General features: G+C 39.5%; 1 protein-coding gene across 1 annotated transcript; it reads right to left on the reverse strand.

Moving 5' to 3' along the window:
• Window positions 1-2,248: 2,248 nt before the first annotated feature.
• LOC136115211 (annexin A1) lies at window positions 2,249-14,155 on the reverse strand. The gene is made up of 12 exons (XM_065861180.2): window positions 14,090-14,155; window positions 12,828-12,921; window positions 11,933-12,027; window positions 10,947-11,060; window positions 10,249-10,339; window positions 9,178-9,257; window positions 8,178-8,234; window positions 6,033-6,126; window positions 5,322-5,417; window positions 4,277-4,335; window positions 3,172-3,294; window positions 2,249-2,501 (listed from the first exon to the last, which is right to left on the reverse strand). Exons 1-12 carry the CDS (start codon window positions 14,153-14,155, stop codon window positions 2,442-2,444), a joined length of 1,029 nt encoding a protein of 342 aa, XP_065717252.1. The 3' UTR covers window positions 2,249-2,441.
• Window positions 14,156-20,080: the final 5,925 nt, after the last annotated feature.

The raw sequence follows: 20,080 nt of genomic DNA on the forward strand, positions 1-20,080 counted from the left end.
ACATCAGTCTGCCAAATGTCATTAGCTGAGAGTCCGCTAGGGTCAACTCCAAGGGAGGGCGAGCTTGTAATCAGACCTTGACATTCCAGGCAAGAACACACTATGTCTCTCGCTTTCTCGAGAGTGGGACCAGACATCTTTTTTAAGGCAGCAGCATTCTGATGGAAGAAAGTATGTGATGCCCTGGCAGACTGGAAGTGGACTGTAGCTACAGTATAAGAATTCTCAGCTGCATTACCTTCAGTTATGGGACCTGGTAAAGTTGTATGAAAGTGTATCTGAGTAACAAACAGTGGGTGTTTGCAAAGCTGTAATGCAGTTTGCAATGATACAAACATATCAAAAAGTTGTTGTTGCGAGTTTTCTTTAAGAAAAGTGAAGGGGATGCACTGTACAACCTTGACTACATACTCAGAATCACAAACCTAATTTAGAGGTTCCTCCCTAAAAAGCTCTAAGGCATGCAAAACTGCGCCAAGTTCCACTAACTGAGTTGAACCTTCAACGATTTTAACAGAATGATGCCAATTGTTATCTTCATGCCAGACCACTACAGCTTTATGAGACTTCCCTGAACCATCAACAAAAACTGTGTGTGCATTTGGAATAGGACAAAACACAAGTACAGTCTGTGGTCTGATATCAAAGACATGCGTATTTTGAAGCAATTTACATTTAGGCATGCCTAAAGCTATGCTGTTAAGAAGATCAACTGGTGCAATTTGCAAAGACAGATATTGTGAATAAAAAAATCAAAATGTGCTTTCACAAAAGGTACATATAAGACAGATGGATCACAGTCTACTAAAGTCTGAATCCGTTCTCTGCCTTTTTGGATCAGAGTAACAATCAATTCCAGGGGCTCAGTAATAGTTTTACAAAAAGAGTTGGACAAAAATTCCATTCCAGGTATATCAGTCTGTTTGCATTCTCATCATACTGTCCCACAATAGCCACAGGTTGTTTCTATGTTGTAGCTATAAATAGACAAATCTGCAAGTCCAATCGAATGCAGTTAGCTTGTAAGGTTGTAATAAATGTATTCATCAAAGTTTCTAACTCCATTTTGGCTGTCATATTTATTGGATATTGTTTTCCCTTACCGGATCAAAGTCCTGTTTCAGTTCTATCAGTGTAGTGTTTGCTTTATTGAAACATTGGCTGTTAATACTAGTGGAAATACAGCATTTGAAATTTCCTTGGAGATTTCTCACTTGCAGCAAGCAGATCTGCACCATCCAAGCAACTTCTTGTGGGACATGCAACTGAACAGAATTCTCAGAAAACTTTATTTGAGCTTACAATTTACTTAACAAATCTTGACCCAAAAGAGGTATAGGGCTTTCTGGCAAATACAAGAATTCAGCTGTTAAATCTTTGTTCGAAATTGGTTTCAAAAAATGGTCTTTCTTTCCCACAATCTCAAAAAACTATCACGGTGAATTTACTAAGTCTTTTACAACTAGTTACCACCGAATAAGTCTATTAACAAGTTTTTGATTTAATTTCCCAGTTTCCTTAGAACTACGGATCTGCTAGGGATGCCTTTAAATTTCACCCTCAGACTGCTCCATGCAGTATTACAACATTGCTGCAGTGGGGAGAAGAGAAAACCGCCCTTTCACCACCTTGAAAGCAGGCAGCCAGGTTTTTCTTTTTTTTTTTTTTCTTTCTCACTGCAGTTTAGATACAGACAAGGCCACACAGGTGGCGTTAATTGCTGGTGCTAAGTGGGAGCTGCCAGGCAGCTAAGTTTATATTGCAGCTTGACACAGACCTGAGATTTATGTTGAAACAGCACAGGCCTGGGATGTTTTTCTTCTTTATTTTCCCATTTAATTCCAGCCATAATACACTCTATATGCAATTCTAATTAGCTGAGCAATAGTTACATTCCTCAACCCCATCTACCATTTGCAATGTCTTACAGGTGTCAATAAACAGCATATTAACTATCAATCGATTACTTTAATTTTCCAAGGTCTAAATCAGGTCATGTTCTAGCAACTTTTAAATACATTTTTCTTACATCTGGTTTACATAAAGCGTAGCTGACGTGAAATGGAAAGGCATAGGCTCAGCTATACTGTGTGATATTGCCACATTCCATGGTGACTATTTAAGTTATTTACTGACTTTTGCCTCCTTCGTGTACTCAGACAACTTGAAATTATATGCAGAGAAACAACAAAAGACATACAAACTTACACATGGGTTAATTGTATTTTTGAAAGTTTATTTGCTTTGCATAGAGGAAATCTTTAACTTTTCTTGGTTTCTCAAGCACACAGAAACCTCAGGCAATTTTTTCACTTTGGATACATAATGACAAGAAGATATATTAAACCTCAGTGTGAAAAACCTGTGTTTTATGAAGAGAGTTGAGACATATGTGAAGAATTTCATTAACAGAGCTTGAGTGCATTGCAGGAACAGGAACCTTAGTTATCGCTTCCACATAAAGCCACCAGGATCGTTTCATAATCCCCTTTGAGTTCATCCTGTCAATTTAAGCACAAAACCCCACAATGTTTAGGATAATGGTCTCAAGTGAAATAAATGTCAGTAAGCATTCCATATACATGTACCAACCATGGAGCCTTCACCTGCATAAATTAATCACTTGATAATACATATGTGTTAGCCACAGACTGAGCTTAAACCACGTACCATCATTGAAATTATTCCTATGACCTAGAAATAAACATAGACACTGGACGCCTTCCTGTGTAACCTCATCTAGGTGTTCATAGTCTGGCAGTGACCTGGAAAGCAGACCTCATAACTCTCAAGTTAACGAGGTATTTGCAGAATTACCTCAAATGTTAAAAGCCAATAGACAATTGCATCAATATCTCCCACAGTGCTGTCAGTGTAGTCATATCCATTCTCCTGGCAATGTTCTTTATCTCTGTCCCAGCACAGGAACTTGAGGATACTGTAGTTTCAATTCAACCCTTGGCTTCTACTGTAAGATGATATTCTGAAGCACGTGGCACAAGGTATTGTGATAGCTTTGCCCTTGTAATGTTGATCACTAAGCACATGGGTTACTCAGCTACAACGAGTTACTCAGGATGACTTGGTGACTGAGAAGCAACAAACCCCTACTGAGCTTCCCAAATAATTTACTAGTCCTGTATTTCATACATCACCTGAGAGGAAACCTACCATAATGGCTTGGCAGAGAGAAATGCCATACATCTTCTTGTAATAGCCTTTGATCTCATTCATATCCACTTCATGGCGTGAAACCATGATTCTGATGAGGTCTTTGTGCCGTGTCCCAAAGCCCTGCAAGAAAGGAAAAAAAAAAAAAAGTTAAAAAGTTTTTCTGTCATTGAAATATATTAAAGCAAGTTCTGTGTGTTAATCCATGAGATTTCTTCGTGGGTATACACAGCCCACTTCCCATTCCCTTAACATCTCTCAGGAGGGAGTCCTCTCATATCCCCCTTCTGTGTCTGATGAGCACAATTCACTTCTGGCAGGCAACCTCCAATCCTGGATTTCCTTTCTAAGGAATTCTTCAGTTCTTTTCTAGCAAGAGACACATTCTTCACAGTGCTTGCTACATACCAGAGTCAACTTAGACTTCACCACCTTTTAAACTTTTTTTAGGTGTGTGATGAATCTTTTTTTCATAAAGATTCACTCATTTTTTTCATCTACCGTTCCTAACCAATTCACTGGAGTTATGAAAGTACCTGTCTGCTAAACTGTTTCAGGAGCTTCATAGGTGCCATAGACAATCTAGATTTCCCTGCCTTTCAATATCTTTTTAGGAGTGCAGTGAACTCACAATGCTCCTAGCCAAGTTACAGGAGTATACTAGACCATTTCAGGATGTCCACCTGACTCACTCAGCCCAGGTTCCAAATTTTCCAGAAGGACCATGGATGGCTTGCCGAAGATCAGGTTTCTACAGGGTTCCTACCCTGACCTGTAAGTGCTTTCCTATTTAATTTTCACTTATATTTTTGTGGTTTCATTAAAAAGTTCCAGTCGGCTTTCTGTCACTGTCTAGAGTAAAAAGATAAATGCGTGGATGGACAGATGCCTCCCTGAATACCCATATCAAACAGACAGCTACTCCTATGGAAAGACATGCAGAGGCTTCAAAGCAAATAACAGAAAGAGAGAGAAGAAAACACTGAAATTCCTTCTGTAGTCCTCCTTTATCACATAAAGAGCTTAGAGATTTCTAGATAGCTAGTTATTTTTCAGCTTACAAAGCACCCCATGTTTACAAAGGGAAGTTCTCTCTCTGGGTTACCTTCATCGCCAAGTGGAGTTTTTCAGCAAAGAAAGCTGGTTTGCTTGTGGCACACTTCACTGTAATGAAACAATGAGATAATGTCACACCTCTTATACATGTAACAAGTAACAAAAGGCAAAGAATATCCTATTTGTCTCTTTCTTTGTTCCATGTCTTCAAAATATGGGAGATATAGCACTTGCTTTCCTCTATCTATTCTGAAAATAATTCAGTAAGGAGAGAAAAATTGCAAGACTGTGCTCCCTAGATTACTGCCACAAAATTGAGAAAGATGTTGCAGTTCCCAAGAAGAAGGAAGAGAAAACAGAGCTGGAGGTTCAGATCTGGTGTTCTGTAAAGCAAGTTACACTGAATACTTGCCCTTCACTTGTGGTGTTTAGAGACATCTGACGGGACTGATTCTTTAATCCAAAGCTCCCCTGACTGCGATACAAAAACTGAGAACAGCATGAGTGTCTGGCTTCTGATTCAATCCCTAGTCTACTGGTAAGAGGGACTTAAGTGAGTGACTGACTCACTTTATTGTTCATGAGGATGATGGCCTTCATATATAGCTATATTACAAAGCTTCTAAGAGTGTTTTCTAGAACAATATTACAGAAGGAAATTTGTTATATTTTTAATAATTGTCTATTTTAAATATCTTTGAATAAAATTCAGAGGAGGTCTGGCTTTATTTTTCTGAAGACATCTTGAACACATTTGGATCTTTGATACATATTGTGGTTCTTCTGACAGCTCTTTTTGGCATATTGTCTTCCTGTAAGGGTCTTCCTAAGTTGACGACACATCAGTTCTTACAAGACCTTTCTCTGTATCAGGAGAGATATTTCTAGTCATCCATCAACTTGAACTGACTTTATATAACTGAAATAAATCACTATTTTCAGACTAGACTTTCCAAAGTATAATTTAGCAAATTTCTCAATGAAACACAATAAGGCCAGAACGGCTTCCTATCAGAGCAATTGTGATGGAAATAAAAAATAGATTATCCTACGGTCAGTATATCTACTAGTTTACAATCTGCAGAACCACTTACCAAGGGCAGTCAGGCATCTCTCAATATCACCCTTCATCTCCATATCCACTACCTTGTTCATGTCATGCTTGCTGTATTTGGTGTACTTCTGAAAGACTAAATGAGGGAAGAAAAATCCATGAGCAGTGATGAAAATACAGTGTTCTGTCTGTATTGCCTCTGCCTTATTCTGCCCTCACTGCTGCAGCAGTGCCCACAGATGACTGATCGCAAGCCACCTTTCTCGTATTTTCTGGCCATCACTGTGTAAAGAACAGTGTTATTGCATGGCCTGGGGGAGTCAGTGTAAGGAATGGGACTTTGCTGATATGGTAGCATTGGTGTTCTCAGTGGTAGGGACAGAGGTGGTCTAGTGACTCCGCAGGACCCTGTGACATCAGATGATATGTCCTGACCCAGGGCAATCTGGCCAAGGAGCAGTACCATGTGGGGAACATATAGAACCCCCACCACATTCATCCTTTGACCTTGTGTTCACTAGTTCTGTGAGACTTCATCCAAACAGTTTTGTTAAAAACCTAAATGATATGGCTCATCACCAGTATGGAAAGAACAGCCAAACCACCAGCTGCACCCTTAGTCAGCAACCATGTGTCCTGTCACAAAAAACAGCAGAGTCATGTCTTGATAATCTGTATCTTCCCTGAGTTCATGAGTAGGCCATATTCAAAATACAATCTCTGTAAAAACAAAAAGTTTCTTCCAACCTACCCCTTCGGAGATGTGGGTAACTTCTTGCAGTAAGAACAGTAACAAACACATTAATATCTGTCCCTTTCTTTTTCTCTCCTGCTTCATACAAGGCCTGTCATAAAGAAATGGAAGCAGTAAATTTAACATCAGCATAGTAAAGCATGAACAGAAATACTGTACTTCTGAGGCTACCAGCCAAAAGTAGCCATTTCTTGTCAGTAATTAATTCAAGCCTTTGATGGAATCCATAACAAAACCCTGAAGAACCTCACACTAACTCTATCTCCATCAAGTAATATTTTACTTGTGTCATAATTCTACCTAGACAGCACTATACAGCTGCCAAACCTACCTCTTGACTTTGATGACCACCATCTAGGTCTCTTGGATATATATTACGTTCTGAGATGAAGATAATTTTAATAGATTTTGGTATGCTTGCAGTCTGCATGGGTGTTTAAGACTAGTAGGCTTTCTTCGGACAAACAAAATTACCTCTGATATTAACTGGGCAACTATGAAAGAGCAGCCTAAGCACCAAGCACTCCTTGTCTTTCCAGGAGGAAATTAATGGAAAGCAAGAATCAAATCAGTCTCCTCCTCAAACCTCTCTTAAAGTAATAACTGAAGACCTCCTCAGAGCAGCAAAGAAGATTTAAAAATACACTCTCTCCATCTCTCTACCAAGAGCAATAGTATTGAAATTTTGAGCTTAGGCAGAGTAGTAAATTATTGAACTTTCATTTCTAGGGCTGATGACAAAATTAACCTGCTTCTGTAGCAGGAATAAAAGCAGTATTGCTCAGTGGCCTTTTCTTGGTCAGATTTTAAAAAATAATATAGTTTTAAAGTCACACACACAGAATCACACACACAGAATTGGCTAGGTTGGAAAAGACCTCAGAGATCATCAAGTCCAACCCTTGGTCCAACTTCAGCCCATTTACTAGATCATGGCACTAAGAGCCATGTCCAATCTCAGTTTAAAAACCTCCAGGGACGGTGAGTCCAGCACCTCCCTGGGCAGGCCATTCCAATGCCTGATCACTCTCTCCGTAAAGAACTTCTTCCTAATATCCAGCCTAAATATCCAGCCTAAACTTCCCCATGCTTAGCCTATTGCTAACTGCCTGGGAGAAGAGACCAGTTCCCACCTGGCTATAACTTCCCTTCAGGTAGTTATAGAGAGCGATGAGGTCACCTCTAAGCCTCCTCTTCTCCAGACTGAACAATCCCAGCTCCCTCAGCCTCTCCCCATAGGTCATGTGCTCAAGTCCCTTCACCAGTCTTGTTGCTCTTCTCTGGACCCGCTCCAGCACCTCAATATCTTTCCTGAACTGAGGGGCCCAGAACTGAACACAATACTCCAGGTGTGGCCTCACCAATGCAGAGTACAGGGGAAGGATCACTTCCCTTGTCCTGCTGGCCACACTATTTTTGATACAGGCCAGGGTACCATTGGCCTTCTTGGCCACCTGGGCACACTGTTGGCTCATGTTGAGCTTCCTGTCAGTCAGTACCCCCAGGTCCCTTTCTGCCTATCTGTCAATCTACAGTGATGTAAGATTTCACAGTTGAAAACTCAGGAAAGACTACTAAGGTTTACCAAGATTTCAACAAAAGTAGTCACAATAATGGTGGAAGAAATAAGGGAAAGATCAGTTACTTATTTTAGAATTTTTCAGAAACTACTGTGAGCATTACCCAATAATTTTGAAAGGTTCATCACTTTGAAACTATAGTTATAGATACCATACATATAGATACCACACAGAGTTCATGTTGGTCAAGGCATGGTAGCTGGTTCTGCCTATACTTGAGCACACCTTAGCCCCTTTATTAAATGATGCTTTACATGACCTAGAAGAGGTTTTGCAGAAATGTTTCTGAAGCTAGATATTAGGATGAAAATTTCATTTTCTTCAGATATCAAAGGGTGTTTCAAAAGATGAACACAATTTCAAAGCAAATAGATTTCAAATTGAGTCCATCTTCTTGAAACACCCTGTAGTGTCCCCTCAGAAAAGATTGCTAGAGAATGCATAAATCTCTGTTTGATACAGAATGCACAAGATGCAGGAAGGACATTTGCAGCCAGAGTTTGTAGTCTCAAGTAAGTCAGATGAAGAAAGACGCTCTGAAGAGTGCCAAGTGTGATCTTACCCTGGCATCATTTTCAGCAAGCTCATCATTCACATGAGGATTTTCACATCGGTCAGCCTACACAAACAACAAAAAAATTAATTTAATTTGTTCTCACAATCATCCAGTTCATCACAACTCAGCATTTTAGAGTTCTGCCCTACCATCCTCATATATAACTCAGGACATAATTGCAGATAGACACAGTTATGTCAACCATTCTGTGAATAAAGGTGCATTTGTTTATCAGAGTTCACATTCTAAGGCCATCAGCAACCTATTTCTGAAGTCCTACATTAAAATCCACAGGAAGTATTGCTTCTCATTGTGCAGCTTAGGGTTTGGAAACTGTGATTTCCTGGCTTCTGGTCATTCAATAGACTCCTTTCTCGTTGTTTTGAAAACAAAACCTGACAATCAAAATTATGCACGTGGATGTATCCAAATATTCTCCTCTGCACATGTACAAGCTTCTTAGACATGTACTCAAGAATCATGGAATCCATTTTTAATGGATTTTAAAAGGGTTTTTTATTGGGCAGCTCCAGTGTTTAAACTCCTCTGATTTTGAACAAATTCACACAAGACTTGTTACCTCCCTGTCACAGTATCTGACTACTAGAAGCATATCTTAACAGCAAGCCAAAAGCCTTGACTCCGTAATTGAAAGCACTTCTTTTTCTCTTTCTAGTCTATTGACATAGTTTCATCCCTCTTGTTTTTCTCACATTCTTAACAGTTACTACATGTACACACACACACACACACAAAGGAGTCTTAGAAGCAAAACTAATAAACGCTAACAAACATCATTGGTTTTTGAATTCCATTTGAGATAAAGGCTCATCATCGCTTGATTAAGAACAGTAACACATGGTCTAAGACATGTAAATTAAAAACAATGCAAGGAAATAGATATTACCTGAACGCTTAGCTATTATGTGCCTTCTCTAATATAGTTATAACAATGTTCATTTTTTATTATGAGTTACATCACTCAAAAAATTTAAGCACAGTATACCTTGGCAAGAGCAACCAAAGCTTTCTGAAAGTCTCCCGATGTGTCAGAGATAATGTCTTGTGTCAGGTCTCTCTTCAGTACTGAAATCAAACCAAAAGGGGTTTGTGATTCATTTTAAAATTATCAACTAGGTTGACTAGATGATCACTAAAGGCCTCTTCCAAATGAAACCATTCTGTGATTGTCTGATTTTTTCAGCCTTTTCTTTATTTCCCATTTAGATATGCCCACCAGCCATGCCCTTTTCTTACTTCCTCTCATTTAGCTTTGAGAGACAATATATATTTGTAACATGTTCTCTAAGCCCTCAGACATGTTGTGAAATTGGAGGCTAAACACAAAATCTGCTAACAGAGTCCTCCTCTAAGGTCTTGTGAGTGGCGTTATCTTAAGCTTTTGCTTGTGAAGCACAAACAAAGGCTTTGAAATTATTTCTGAACCGCTTGTCTTTCATTCTCACCAACACTGAACTTAAGCACACAACTCTTCTGAAAAATCCAAACATTACTTTTGGCTTCTAACTGAGACTATTTGAGAGGCAGCCTCTTGGAAAAGCTAGCCCATTGTCTCAGAAACCACTGTTTGAGTAGCTGACACTGACTTGTGGCAGGAAACTCAACACAGATGAGAGATACCACATTCTGTATTAGTTATCTCTTCAAAGATTGTCCGACTTTACTTCACTGGTTGCTCCTACCATGAATGTCACCATTTTTTTAATTTTTTTTTTTTTTTTTATCAAGCAGAGATCAACCAAGGCTATTTTACAAGTGGAGAAAAGCAGCTGGATTTTGTTTGCATCCTAGAATGCATCTAAATGCACGACCCATTCCATGAGACAGTTGCAGTTCTGGAGGTGATGATGAGCCTTTTCCTTCTGAATTGGGATCTACATAAGCCAGAAAAAAGTCAGCATGACCTCCATCCCCTGCAACTATATCAAGATTACGTGAAGCTTCACTCACAGCCTACCTTGGTGCCTCAGCTTCTCATTAGGAGAAGTGGGGGTGTGATTGTAATGTGCCTGCTATAGAGTTATACCATTAATACTCCTTTCTTGCTCTGAATTACCTTCTTGATAGTATCTGCAGGCTTCTCTGATTTCTTTGTTGTTTCTTGAGGCCAGAATCTCAATTAAGGTATCTTCATCAGTTCCAAGCCCCTGATAAACATGGTTGGATTTTTAGAAATGCTACTTTGTACCACAAACTTAACATTTAGAAGATCAGAAATAAGATGAAAATCAAGGACTTGGCTTTGAAGTCTCCATGTGGAACAAGAAAGAAAAATTACACTGTGTTTCCATACATTGTTGTGATGGCAGCTCTTTTAGAATTAATTACATATCACATCTCATGTCACTATCACTCAAAAGAAGCACTAAAGGGACCAAACAATGCACATCAAAGATATGAATGTAAAGCTTAGAAAGAAAAATATTCCCTTTCCCTTTTTGTTTTCTCGAATGTAAATGTATGTTAACACTAAGACTTTCCACCATGGCATCTGCAACCAGTTTTCAGAAGGCAGAAAGAGTTCATTCTCAGAACAGAATACCACTTGCAGCCAATCTCCTCCAAGCCTGAAATTAAGTGGAGATTGCTGGATATGGTTCTGAGAACCTGGTTTACAGGTACAGATTTATTTTACAAAAGGGGGTTCGAATGAAGACAAGGCACAAACTTTAAAATCCAGGTCCGTTGTCCCTTACAGGCCCTGACATTCTTTATACTCTTTAGGAGAGTTTTTCTCAGAAGCTTTTGACTTACCTTCATAGAGGCTCTTAATTCTTCAGCATCAAACTGAGCGGGAGTTTTGAGCAGAGCCACAACAACCTCTTCCAGGTGGCTTCTCAGAACTTGTTTCATGGCTTCTTCCAGACTCTGTGACAGGAAGCATAAGGAACACACTGAGCTAGAGAGGAGGGTAAAAAGCTGCTGTTCAGCTACAGTCCAGACATCGGGTCTAATCTCTGAGGAATCTTAATCTACATCATTCCTTTAGCTACTAGAAAGAACTGTGAAGCCCTACTTGAAGTTTTTCATTTGTCTACTTTGTGGCAGTCAAATTGTCAGGGTTTTTCAGTGAGTACTCCAGAGAGTTTTCACGCAGTCAGTTCAGCCACGTTCTCTCATTCATGCATCAGAAGAAGGCTCAGAAGAGGCTGCTTGTTTCTTCAGGAGAAGGAATTGCTATATTGCTGTTATGATTATGACTGACTTGCTTATCTAGATACCATTTTAATTCACCCAGTTAGAAGTAGAAGAACACTGCCCCCTATACATCCAGCCCCACACCAGTGTGGGTATACTTGTGGAACAGAGTTTTGGTCCTACAACTTTCCTGTCCTGTTCATTTTTTTTTTTTTTTCTGGACTTAAATAGTCAGAGAGATGCCTCCAAGTCCCCTTCTCCATTTCTTGCTTTCTCCCAGCAGGCTGTCTCCCAGGTAGTGGTGAAATCTTGGCATTACCAGCCAAGTCATGATTTAAAGGATCCCCAGGGCATTCAGAAAGATGGAAAGTCAGAACTTCAAAGTCTGGTTTTATTTCCAAAGAGTGGCTGCTGTTTTCAAAGGCTCAGCACTGGCAATACAGTTACAGGCTATTATCGTTTTGGCTTGGTTTTCACAAACTATGGAAGGCAGAGGACTGTGACTTTTGGTTGTATGAAACCAAAGCTATAGGTGCCATCTGAGCCAGGAGCAACATCGATATTCTGGGTGCAAATTTAAGCTTGGCTTGAATATACATTACCTTTCCTTTAGCCTTCTGATAGGCAGCTTTGATCTGCTGACGCTGAGCATTTGTTCTTGTAGTCATGATGTCAATGATGGTGGCTTCATCCACACCTATGAGTCACCAAAAAACAATATGTCTAAGGCACTGCAATTGTTACAGTGGTCTCTAGAGCGTCCTTTAGCCAAATAATAATTTTTCCATTTTATTATTTCCTTTATGTCATATTTGTTTTTTTTGACATACTAAAGCTTAACCAAAGGAGAAACCGTAATCACCTACTGACTTACAGTTAGTGATTTAATGAAGTAATCCAGCAAATACATTCCCATAGAACACAGAAAACTATGATTCTTCAATTTCATATAGAAAGTCTTAAAATGTTCTGAGTGCAGTACTCACACTATAGAGGAACTGGGGGAAAAAAAAAAAAGTAAGAATGCATACTCATTTAATCTCAGTACTTCGAACTGGAAAAAGGTTTCAAAGTACAGGCAAGTGCCAAGTGAGAATTTAATTACAAGAGAGAAGCACAATAGAAGCATTTGCTGCATTATTAGCGTATTCCCTGCCTCCCGCAGGGATTTCATTCAAATCAAATAAAAAGCTATTAGTATGGTATGTTATAGTATTGACTGATTCTCTAGAAATTAAATATTTACAGCCTTTCCTTCAACATATTTCAGAACTCTAAGATGGTATTAAGGTTTGAAATTGTAACACAGCATCAGGATGTCAAAGAGTTGAGATTATTTACTGAATGGCATAACTGACTGTATTGCCAAGCTCTGGACAACAGAGGCACATGTCCTGCTTGCCATTGCCTCCCGCTCTGATATTTTATTCTGTACAATTCTTGACTTTTCCTACAGAAGAATCCTAATGTAGCAGGTTCAGTAGCTGGTCCTCTTACCCTTTGCAGTCATAGCTTTCTCCAAAGCAACAACATCAGCTGATGGATCAAAGTTAGTCTGTTGTGGTACTCCATGGACACATTGTGTACATTTCTGCAGAGGGAAAAAAAAAGAAAGAAAAATCATTAGTGCCCATTCCAAAGAATAGTTTTGCAAAGAAGCACTTTTAAAGGCCTAAGCAAGCCACGTATTTGGGATTACCTATTATAGGACTGTGAAGAAACACACACAGCTTTGTAACTGCAAAGAACTAAACAGGCTCAGTAATGGATACGCTTAAGATGTATGTATTTCCTTCACACTTCTTACATTAAACAGGAAGTACTTCCTGTATTGTTTTAGGCACCTGAAGAGTTGGTTTCCACAGGAAAATTGGTTTCCACAGGAAAATACTCTTTAACTGTCATGGTAGGCAATTATGTCCAAAGGCTCTACAACCACAATGAAATCCTACAGGCACTGCCAATGAAGTGCTATTAATTTCCCTGCTCATCTGATGCAAATTGGCTGTGTGTCACATTAAGGGACTTCACAGCTGATTAATTTCTAAGGTTACAAGCCCTTCTTGCATGTAAGGTCTTGGAGAAGTTTCAAGTCTCATCCTACGAGCAAGTGGAGAATTGTTACCCAACTTCTTTGAAATTTCAGAGGTAAGCCACACTGTCTTCACAGGCATTATCTACTAGCTGCTTTTGGTGAACCTATTCCTAGATGGGCGCTCCCTAGTCAATGCCTAAAGAGCTCTCAGAATGACTATGGGTGATAAATTCCACTACATGATAGATTATGGGGCTTGCCCAAAATCAGCAATATGACAAATCAACTCACTACAAAGAGCCTATAACCCGGTAGCATGACCTCACCAGTGCCATATAGTTACCATCTTTTACAGAAGCTATAAAAAGCTCCAGGATTCTTGCATGAAATACATATCTCAAATTCCCCTTACTATGATATATGGTGAGATTTTTTTAAATTAGGAAAAACCCAAGCAACCATCCAACGTAACAAACAAAAAAGAAAATAAAAACCACCAAAATAAAACAAAAGAAACAAATCAAACAACCACCACCACAAAAACAAACAAACAAACAAACAAACAAACAAACAAAAACAAATCACAAAACTAAACAGTTAATACCAGAAAATAAAAAAAACTCAAAATAAAGCAAAATGTATGTGAAAGACCTTGTCCAGCTTATGACTTTAAATCACTTCTAAGAGTACGTGAATAATGCTCTCAAAATGTAATAATACTTACAATACATTCCTGCTCCAGATTTTCCATGAACCATGCCTGTTTGAGAAATTCTGATACCACAGCCATGTTGACAGAGTTTCTGGGAAGAGATGCATCAAGTGTCAAATCATTTTTCATCAAGTTACAAATGATTTCCATAATTTTGTTTCCGTTTGGCAGGTGACGCAATGCTCTGTAATTGCTTGCACGTCCCTAAACCCTTAGCTACTTGCACAAGTTGTAGATTAGAGATAGAACAGCATGAAGATGCATCTCTTTCCATCTAGTAAATAAATACATCATTTTAATCAAAGTCAAAGAGCTCTTGAGAGGGACTAAAGACCTTATTCTGCTTGAGTTGGCTATGAAAGTGAAAAAGCCACCCTTCATATAAAACTGTGAAACTGTCTCCTGCTTTATCAGAAGCTATGGCTAATAAGAAATAAGAAGATTGGAATCCAGGAAGCCAGCCAGGCCCCTGACTGTGTAGAGGTCCTTCTCAACGCTTTGATTTACACCACTCTAAACTGCAAACAGCTCCTGTAAACAGTACCTAGATCCAGGAGCTATGAATTCTGTCAAAACAGTATTTTAATGTAGCATGAAAAGGACTGGAAGAACTGATGGCTTTCTGCCCTATATTTTCTGTCTCTTTTGAGATCAGGATAAAGCCTACAAACAGGGGAATGAAAAAAAATGCATGTAACTACAGAGTGGTGCAAACAGAAGATACTGCAGACAAGTGACACTTCTTTCTGGTTACTCCTTACTGAATGCCTATTTGAGAATTATTCTGTTTAATATAATATAATACAGGTCGTGTGTTCCACTTCCTAAACTGGAATGTATAGAGGTCCTGTTTAAAAGGAAGGAGGAGCAAGTACTTTCAGTTTCTCAGTTTGAAAAATATACTGATTTTTATGCACTTTATCATTCCCAGTTGGAACAACCAACATTGCAACTGGACTGAAAAGCCAAACTGAGATCCAAATGGGAAGTTCTAACTGTTACTTCACAAGCACTACTGCACTGGTGTCTTCTGTCTAGCTCCCAGTCCCCAGAATATGCACCCTAGAATGGGATATATGCACACTTTTAGAAGTTTTGAGAAAATACTAAATATTTATTGAAAACATTTGAAGACACAAACTCAGCTTTTACACTACAGTCTGTGTCAAATAACACCATTTCTCCATGCCTATTGAACCATACCTTGAGCTGCATCAGAGATACACTCTCTGGTTACTGTCCAATGCTAGACATCAGGATGAGGATGTAAATTAAGGTCTTTACACTCTGTCAGAAAAACAGGCAGTAGATCTAACACAATAATTAATTTTATGGTGGGAGAGTCTACTGAATAGGAATAAAAACATCATATAAAAACAGTCTCATCCTTGGAAGATTTAGTGGAAAGTTTTAGCAGAACAAACCCCAGATGATACTGCCCTTTTGTTCTTATGTTTTGAAGAGGTCACTTTGCCTCATTTTCATCACTTTCCTGACCAAAGTACCCTCTCACAACCCAAACCAGCAAACTGTTGTTGAACTAACAACCTCTTCAAGTTGCCATATAAAGCCCATTTGTTTTCCAACTACATAAATTTTTCTGCAAATTTCTACAGCAGTCCACTACAAAGGAGAGAGAATTCATAGGAAACAGTCAACTACAAATATGTTTGCTTGCAATCTTTTATGCTTTTTCTGTTTCTTTGAGGTTTTTTTTATTATTTCTGGTTCTTTTTTTTTTTTTTTTTTTTTTTTTTTTTTTTTTTTTTGCAGTAATTGTCCATACCCTTTCATGTACATGAGACATTCCAAAACCAAAAGAATTCCTCCTGCTCACACCCATCTTTTCCCAGCAAATCCAACCCACAGAATATTGCACCAGGACACTTAACATATTTAGCATACAATTCTTAAAGTTTGCAGCAAAGAACTGCAAAAACTTACCTTCTTCACAGACACTACCTTTCAGGGCAGCACCAGTCAGGAGTAAGAGAGCTGAGGGCTTGTGATGCTTTTATAGCACTGCACGAGTGACCCCACCCAGCAACCACCATGTTCGTACCACCCCAACCATCAGCTGCTCTTTGCAGCAGCTAAATCTGGGTGTTTACAAAGCACAAATCCACACCAAAAAGTCACTGCAAAATTATGTGCTGGAGACAGCAGGAGCACATTTCAGATGAGAAATGTCAACAAATGACGATGCTTAACATGGCATTTCTCAGATAGTGCTTATGTCGCTATTTTGAGACAAACATTAGCATAGTATGGAATACAATTTCTGCTGAGACAAACAAAAATGATCAGTAAAAACTCAAAAGAACAAGATTTGATTTTGGTAAACTGCCAGATTTGGTCTTGCCAAATATGCTTCTTGAGACAGGTGATAATAACTGAAGTGGGCAGATGGACTTCCCCCATGAAATTCATCCTACACAAGATGACAGCAAAATGAGCCAGGACTTTATTGTATGTTGGGGCAAAGATCAGAAGCCCTTCCATCTGTTTCGGACTTGGATGCCTCCCCTGTAGTATTGTTGTGTTTGTTCTACCTGACATGTTTTGAAGACGTCTTAATTTGGGGTGTATTTGGGAGACAATAATTTGAGATAGGTCCATCTAGAGTTGGGTTGTGATCATGGGTATTCCTATGATACTATATCATGGGTGGCAAACAGCTTCAAATCTAAACATACAACTTCTTTTATAGTTTCAAGCTTAAAGAATCAAAAAATGATATTCATATGATACGTAATCAATACCGTGTAATATTTATTATAGTTTCGCTGTTAAAGGATTTATTTTCGTTAATGTGTTATTTCCCATTCAGATGTCATTTCAGCTGTGGATCTCATTGCAAACTTGCAAAGAGGGACAAGATTGGACAACTGGTGTTTGTGCCTTGATACTGATTCAACATAGTTCAAGGAATTAAAAATGTTTTTTAGGAATTTTCTAGCTGGGACTAACTGCAGTTTGTTTTGCACTGCACCAAATATTTATCATTTGCCTCTCTCTTTCATTATGGATTAGCCAATATTTTGCTAGCGCCTCAGGAAATACTGAATAAGCATTGACCTTCTGGCAACAAGAACTCCATGCTTTCATCAAACATGCATTTGCTTCTATGATTCATTCCCATACTTGCTATTCACTTATTTGCAGTAAATACCTTTCTATAGTTCCATTGATTTCTAGAAGTGTATTTTCTGAGTCTCATGGTAAACCAAAACTTGGCTATCCAGAAGACGCAAAATGCTAGTGAACATAAAATAAACCAGAACAAAACAGAATAGCACATGCTGTATTAGAAACAGGCAGATCACCTGTGTGTAAAGTCATGAAATTGTGTCAAGATACCACCATTTAGGAACTAGAAGTCCCATTCATCTTGAACGAATTCAAACTTTGACACTTATTTTAAAGAAAACAGGAATTCATTTTAGGGATGCAGACTGAGAAATTCTTCCAGAATCTCTTCCAACTTCTTAGAGTGCCTTGCAGGCATAAGCCCAGACTCCATGATCATTGTGTGCCACAGTAATTCATAGGAGGAAGAACTGGACTCCAATATCTAGGAAGCCTCTAGGAAAGAAAGCTTTGGAAACCCTGGCTACACAAATATTCCCTGTAGTCATAGAAGAGCAAAACAGACCTGTATGAAGGTGAAATTGCAAGAAAATAGGAAATCACTGGGGAAGGCAGAACTCAGAGCACATGTAGTGGGAACTCTTAAGGAGACGACACAAAGAAGTAGGAACACACAAGCTTTTTACTGTCCTATATAGTCTATAATGTTAATCTGTGGGTGTCTGTAATAACATAAGGGTCATTCAAGAGAAGGGAACACAAAAGACAGAGTTCTTCAAACAACTTAACAATAAATGCAAGCAGTGGAAAGCTCAGTGTCCTTAATGGAGGAAAGTCTTGTGAAAACAGGCAAACAAACAGACAGACAGACAAATTAAAAAATCAAATTAAAAAGAAGACCAGGAGAGTTGGTGGTGTGTCACAACTGATTCTAGAAGGACTGAAGCTAGGCAGTGTCTTCCAGTGAGACCAAGAAGCAGGATGAACAGTCCTCTGTATGGCAAAAGAGACTTAACCTGCTGCAAAATTATGTTGTTGTATCTTCAAATAAATAAGACACAACAGTAGCCAGCAAAGAATTAATGAACAGGTTGTGTTTCAAGATGAAGGTTAAATTTCTCTCTCTGGGGTTTTAAAGCTAATTTTTGTTCTGAAATTGATTTGATTCTCCTAAGGAGCTTCACCTCTACTGCTATTTCTGGGTTCTCTTTTTTCCTTTAAAAAACGTTAATGTATTAAACATTTCCAGATATCTCTTTAGCAAACTGTGCTCCTTTGGTTGTTCCTGTATGTTGAAATGAATACCAGTGAGTAGATCTATTGAATATGAACATTCAGGTTAAAACAATAAAGCTTCTCTTACTCCCTGTCTACAGTGAGAAGTGACTATCATGTCCTGAAGCTTCAGAATCACTTGAGTCAAGTTGAGACCTGTTTAGAGTGGCATAGTCCTGGCTCGACTCCCACTACCACACTGAAAAAGGAACGGCATAATAATTGAATAAGAACAAATAAAGTTTTTATTATTGTTTGTATTCAGGATGTGATAAGAACAGTCAGAAAATATTGAAGAAACTAGACATTCCATTTTTTCTTATGAGACCTGACACTAACAATTCCCATCAAACTGGTTTACTTGTATGGAGCATTAGAATAGTTTCCTCTCTGCTGTCCTGAGGAGCCCTGTACCGCTGAGGCCTCAGAGGAAGTCAGGACAATGGAGGAGTTTGCCTCGGTTGATAAGGACTGGGTTAGGGAGCAATTAGGCAATCTGTACATCCATAAATCCATGGGTCTGGATGGGATGCAACCACGGGTGCTGAGGGAGCTGGCTGAGGTCATTGCTGGACTGCTCTCCATCATCTTTGCCAAGTCTTGGGAAACAGGGGAGGTGCCTGAGGACTGAGAGGTGCCTGAGAAAGCAAATGTTACTCTAGTCTTCAAAAAGGGCGAGAAGGAGGACCTGGGTATCTATAGACCGGTCAGCCTCACCTCCAGCCCTGGGAAAGTGATGGAATGACTTATCCTTGGTGCCATCTCAAGGCATATCAGGGATAAGAGGATCATTAGGGGCAGTCAACATGGTTTCACCAAAGGGAAGTCGTGCTTGACCAACCTCATTGACTTTTATGAGGACATAACAAGATGGATGGATGAGGGTAGAGCAGTGGACGTGGTCTACTTTGACTTGAGTAAGGCATTTGACACAGTCTCTCACAGCATCCTTACAGCTAAACTGAGGGAGTGCAGTCTGGATGATCGGGTAGTGAGGTGGACTGCGAACTGGCTGAAGGGAAGAACCAGAGAGTCACGGTCAATGGTGCAGAGTCTAATTGGAGGCCTGTATCTCGTGGAGTGCCTCAAGGGTTGGTGCTGGGGCCTATATTATTCAATATATTCATCAATGATTTGGATGAGGGAATAGAGTGTACTATCAGCAAGTTTGCTGATGACACAAGGCTGGGAGGAGTGGCTGATAAACCAGAAGTCTGAGCCGCCATCCAGCGAGACCTGGGCAGGCTGGAGAGTTGGGCAGGGAAAAATGTAATGAAATACAACAAGGGAACGTGTAGCATCCTACATCTGAGCAGTAATAACCCCAGGTTCCAGTATAAGTTGGGGAACAACCTGTCAGAGAGCAGTGTAGGGGAAAGGGACCTGGGGGTCCTGGTGGACAGTAGGATGACCATGAGCCAGCACTGTGCCCTTGTGGCCAGGAAGGCCAATGGCATCCTGGGGTGTATTAGAAGGGAGGTGGTTCGTAGGCTGAGAGAGGTTCTTCCCGTCTACTCTGCCCTGGTGAGACCATATCTAGAATTTTGTGTCCAGTTCTGGGCCCCTCGGTTCAAGAAGGACAGGGAACTGCTGGACAGAGTCCAGCGCAGGGCAACAAAGATGATTAAGGGAGTGAAG

The sequence above is a fragment of the Patagioenas fasciata genome, chromosome Z (genome assembly GCF_037038585.1).
Source record: "Patagioenas fasciata isolate bPatFas1 chromosome Z, bPatFas1.hap1, whole genome shotgun sequence".
Taxonomy (NCBI): Eukaryota; Metazoa; Chordata; class Aves; order Columbiformes; family Columbidae; genus Patagioenas; species Patagioenas fasciata.

Coding starts and splice junctions, on each gene's coding strand:
- LOC136115211 (XM_065861180.2), bottom strand. CDS start 14,155: ATGGCTGTGGTATCAGAATTTCTCAAACAGGCATGGTTCATGGAAAAT. Junction 12,922..14,089: donor ATCTGGAGCAGGAATGTATT/GTAAGTATTATT, acceptor TTCCCTCTGCAG/AAATGTACACAATGTGTCCA. Junction 8,235..9,177: donor CTTTGGTTGCTCTTGCCAAG/GTATACTGTGCT, acceptor TTGTTTGTGTAG/GCTGACCGATGTGAAAATCC.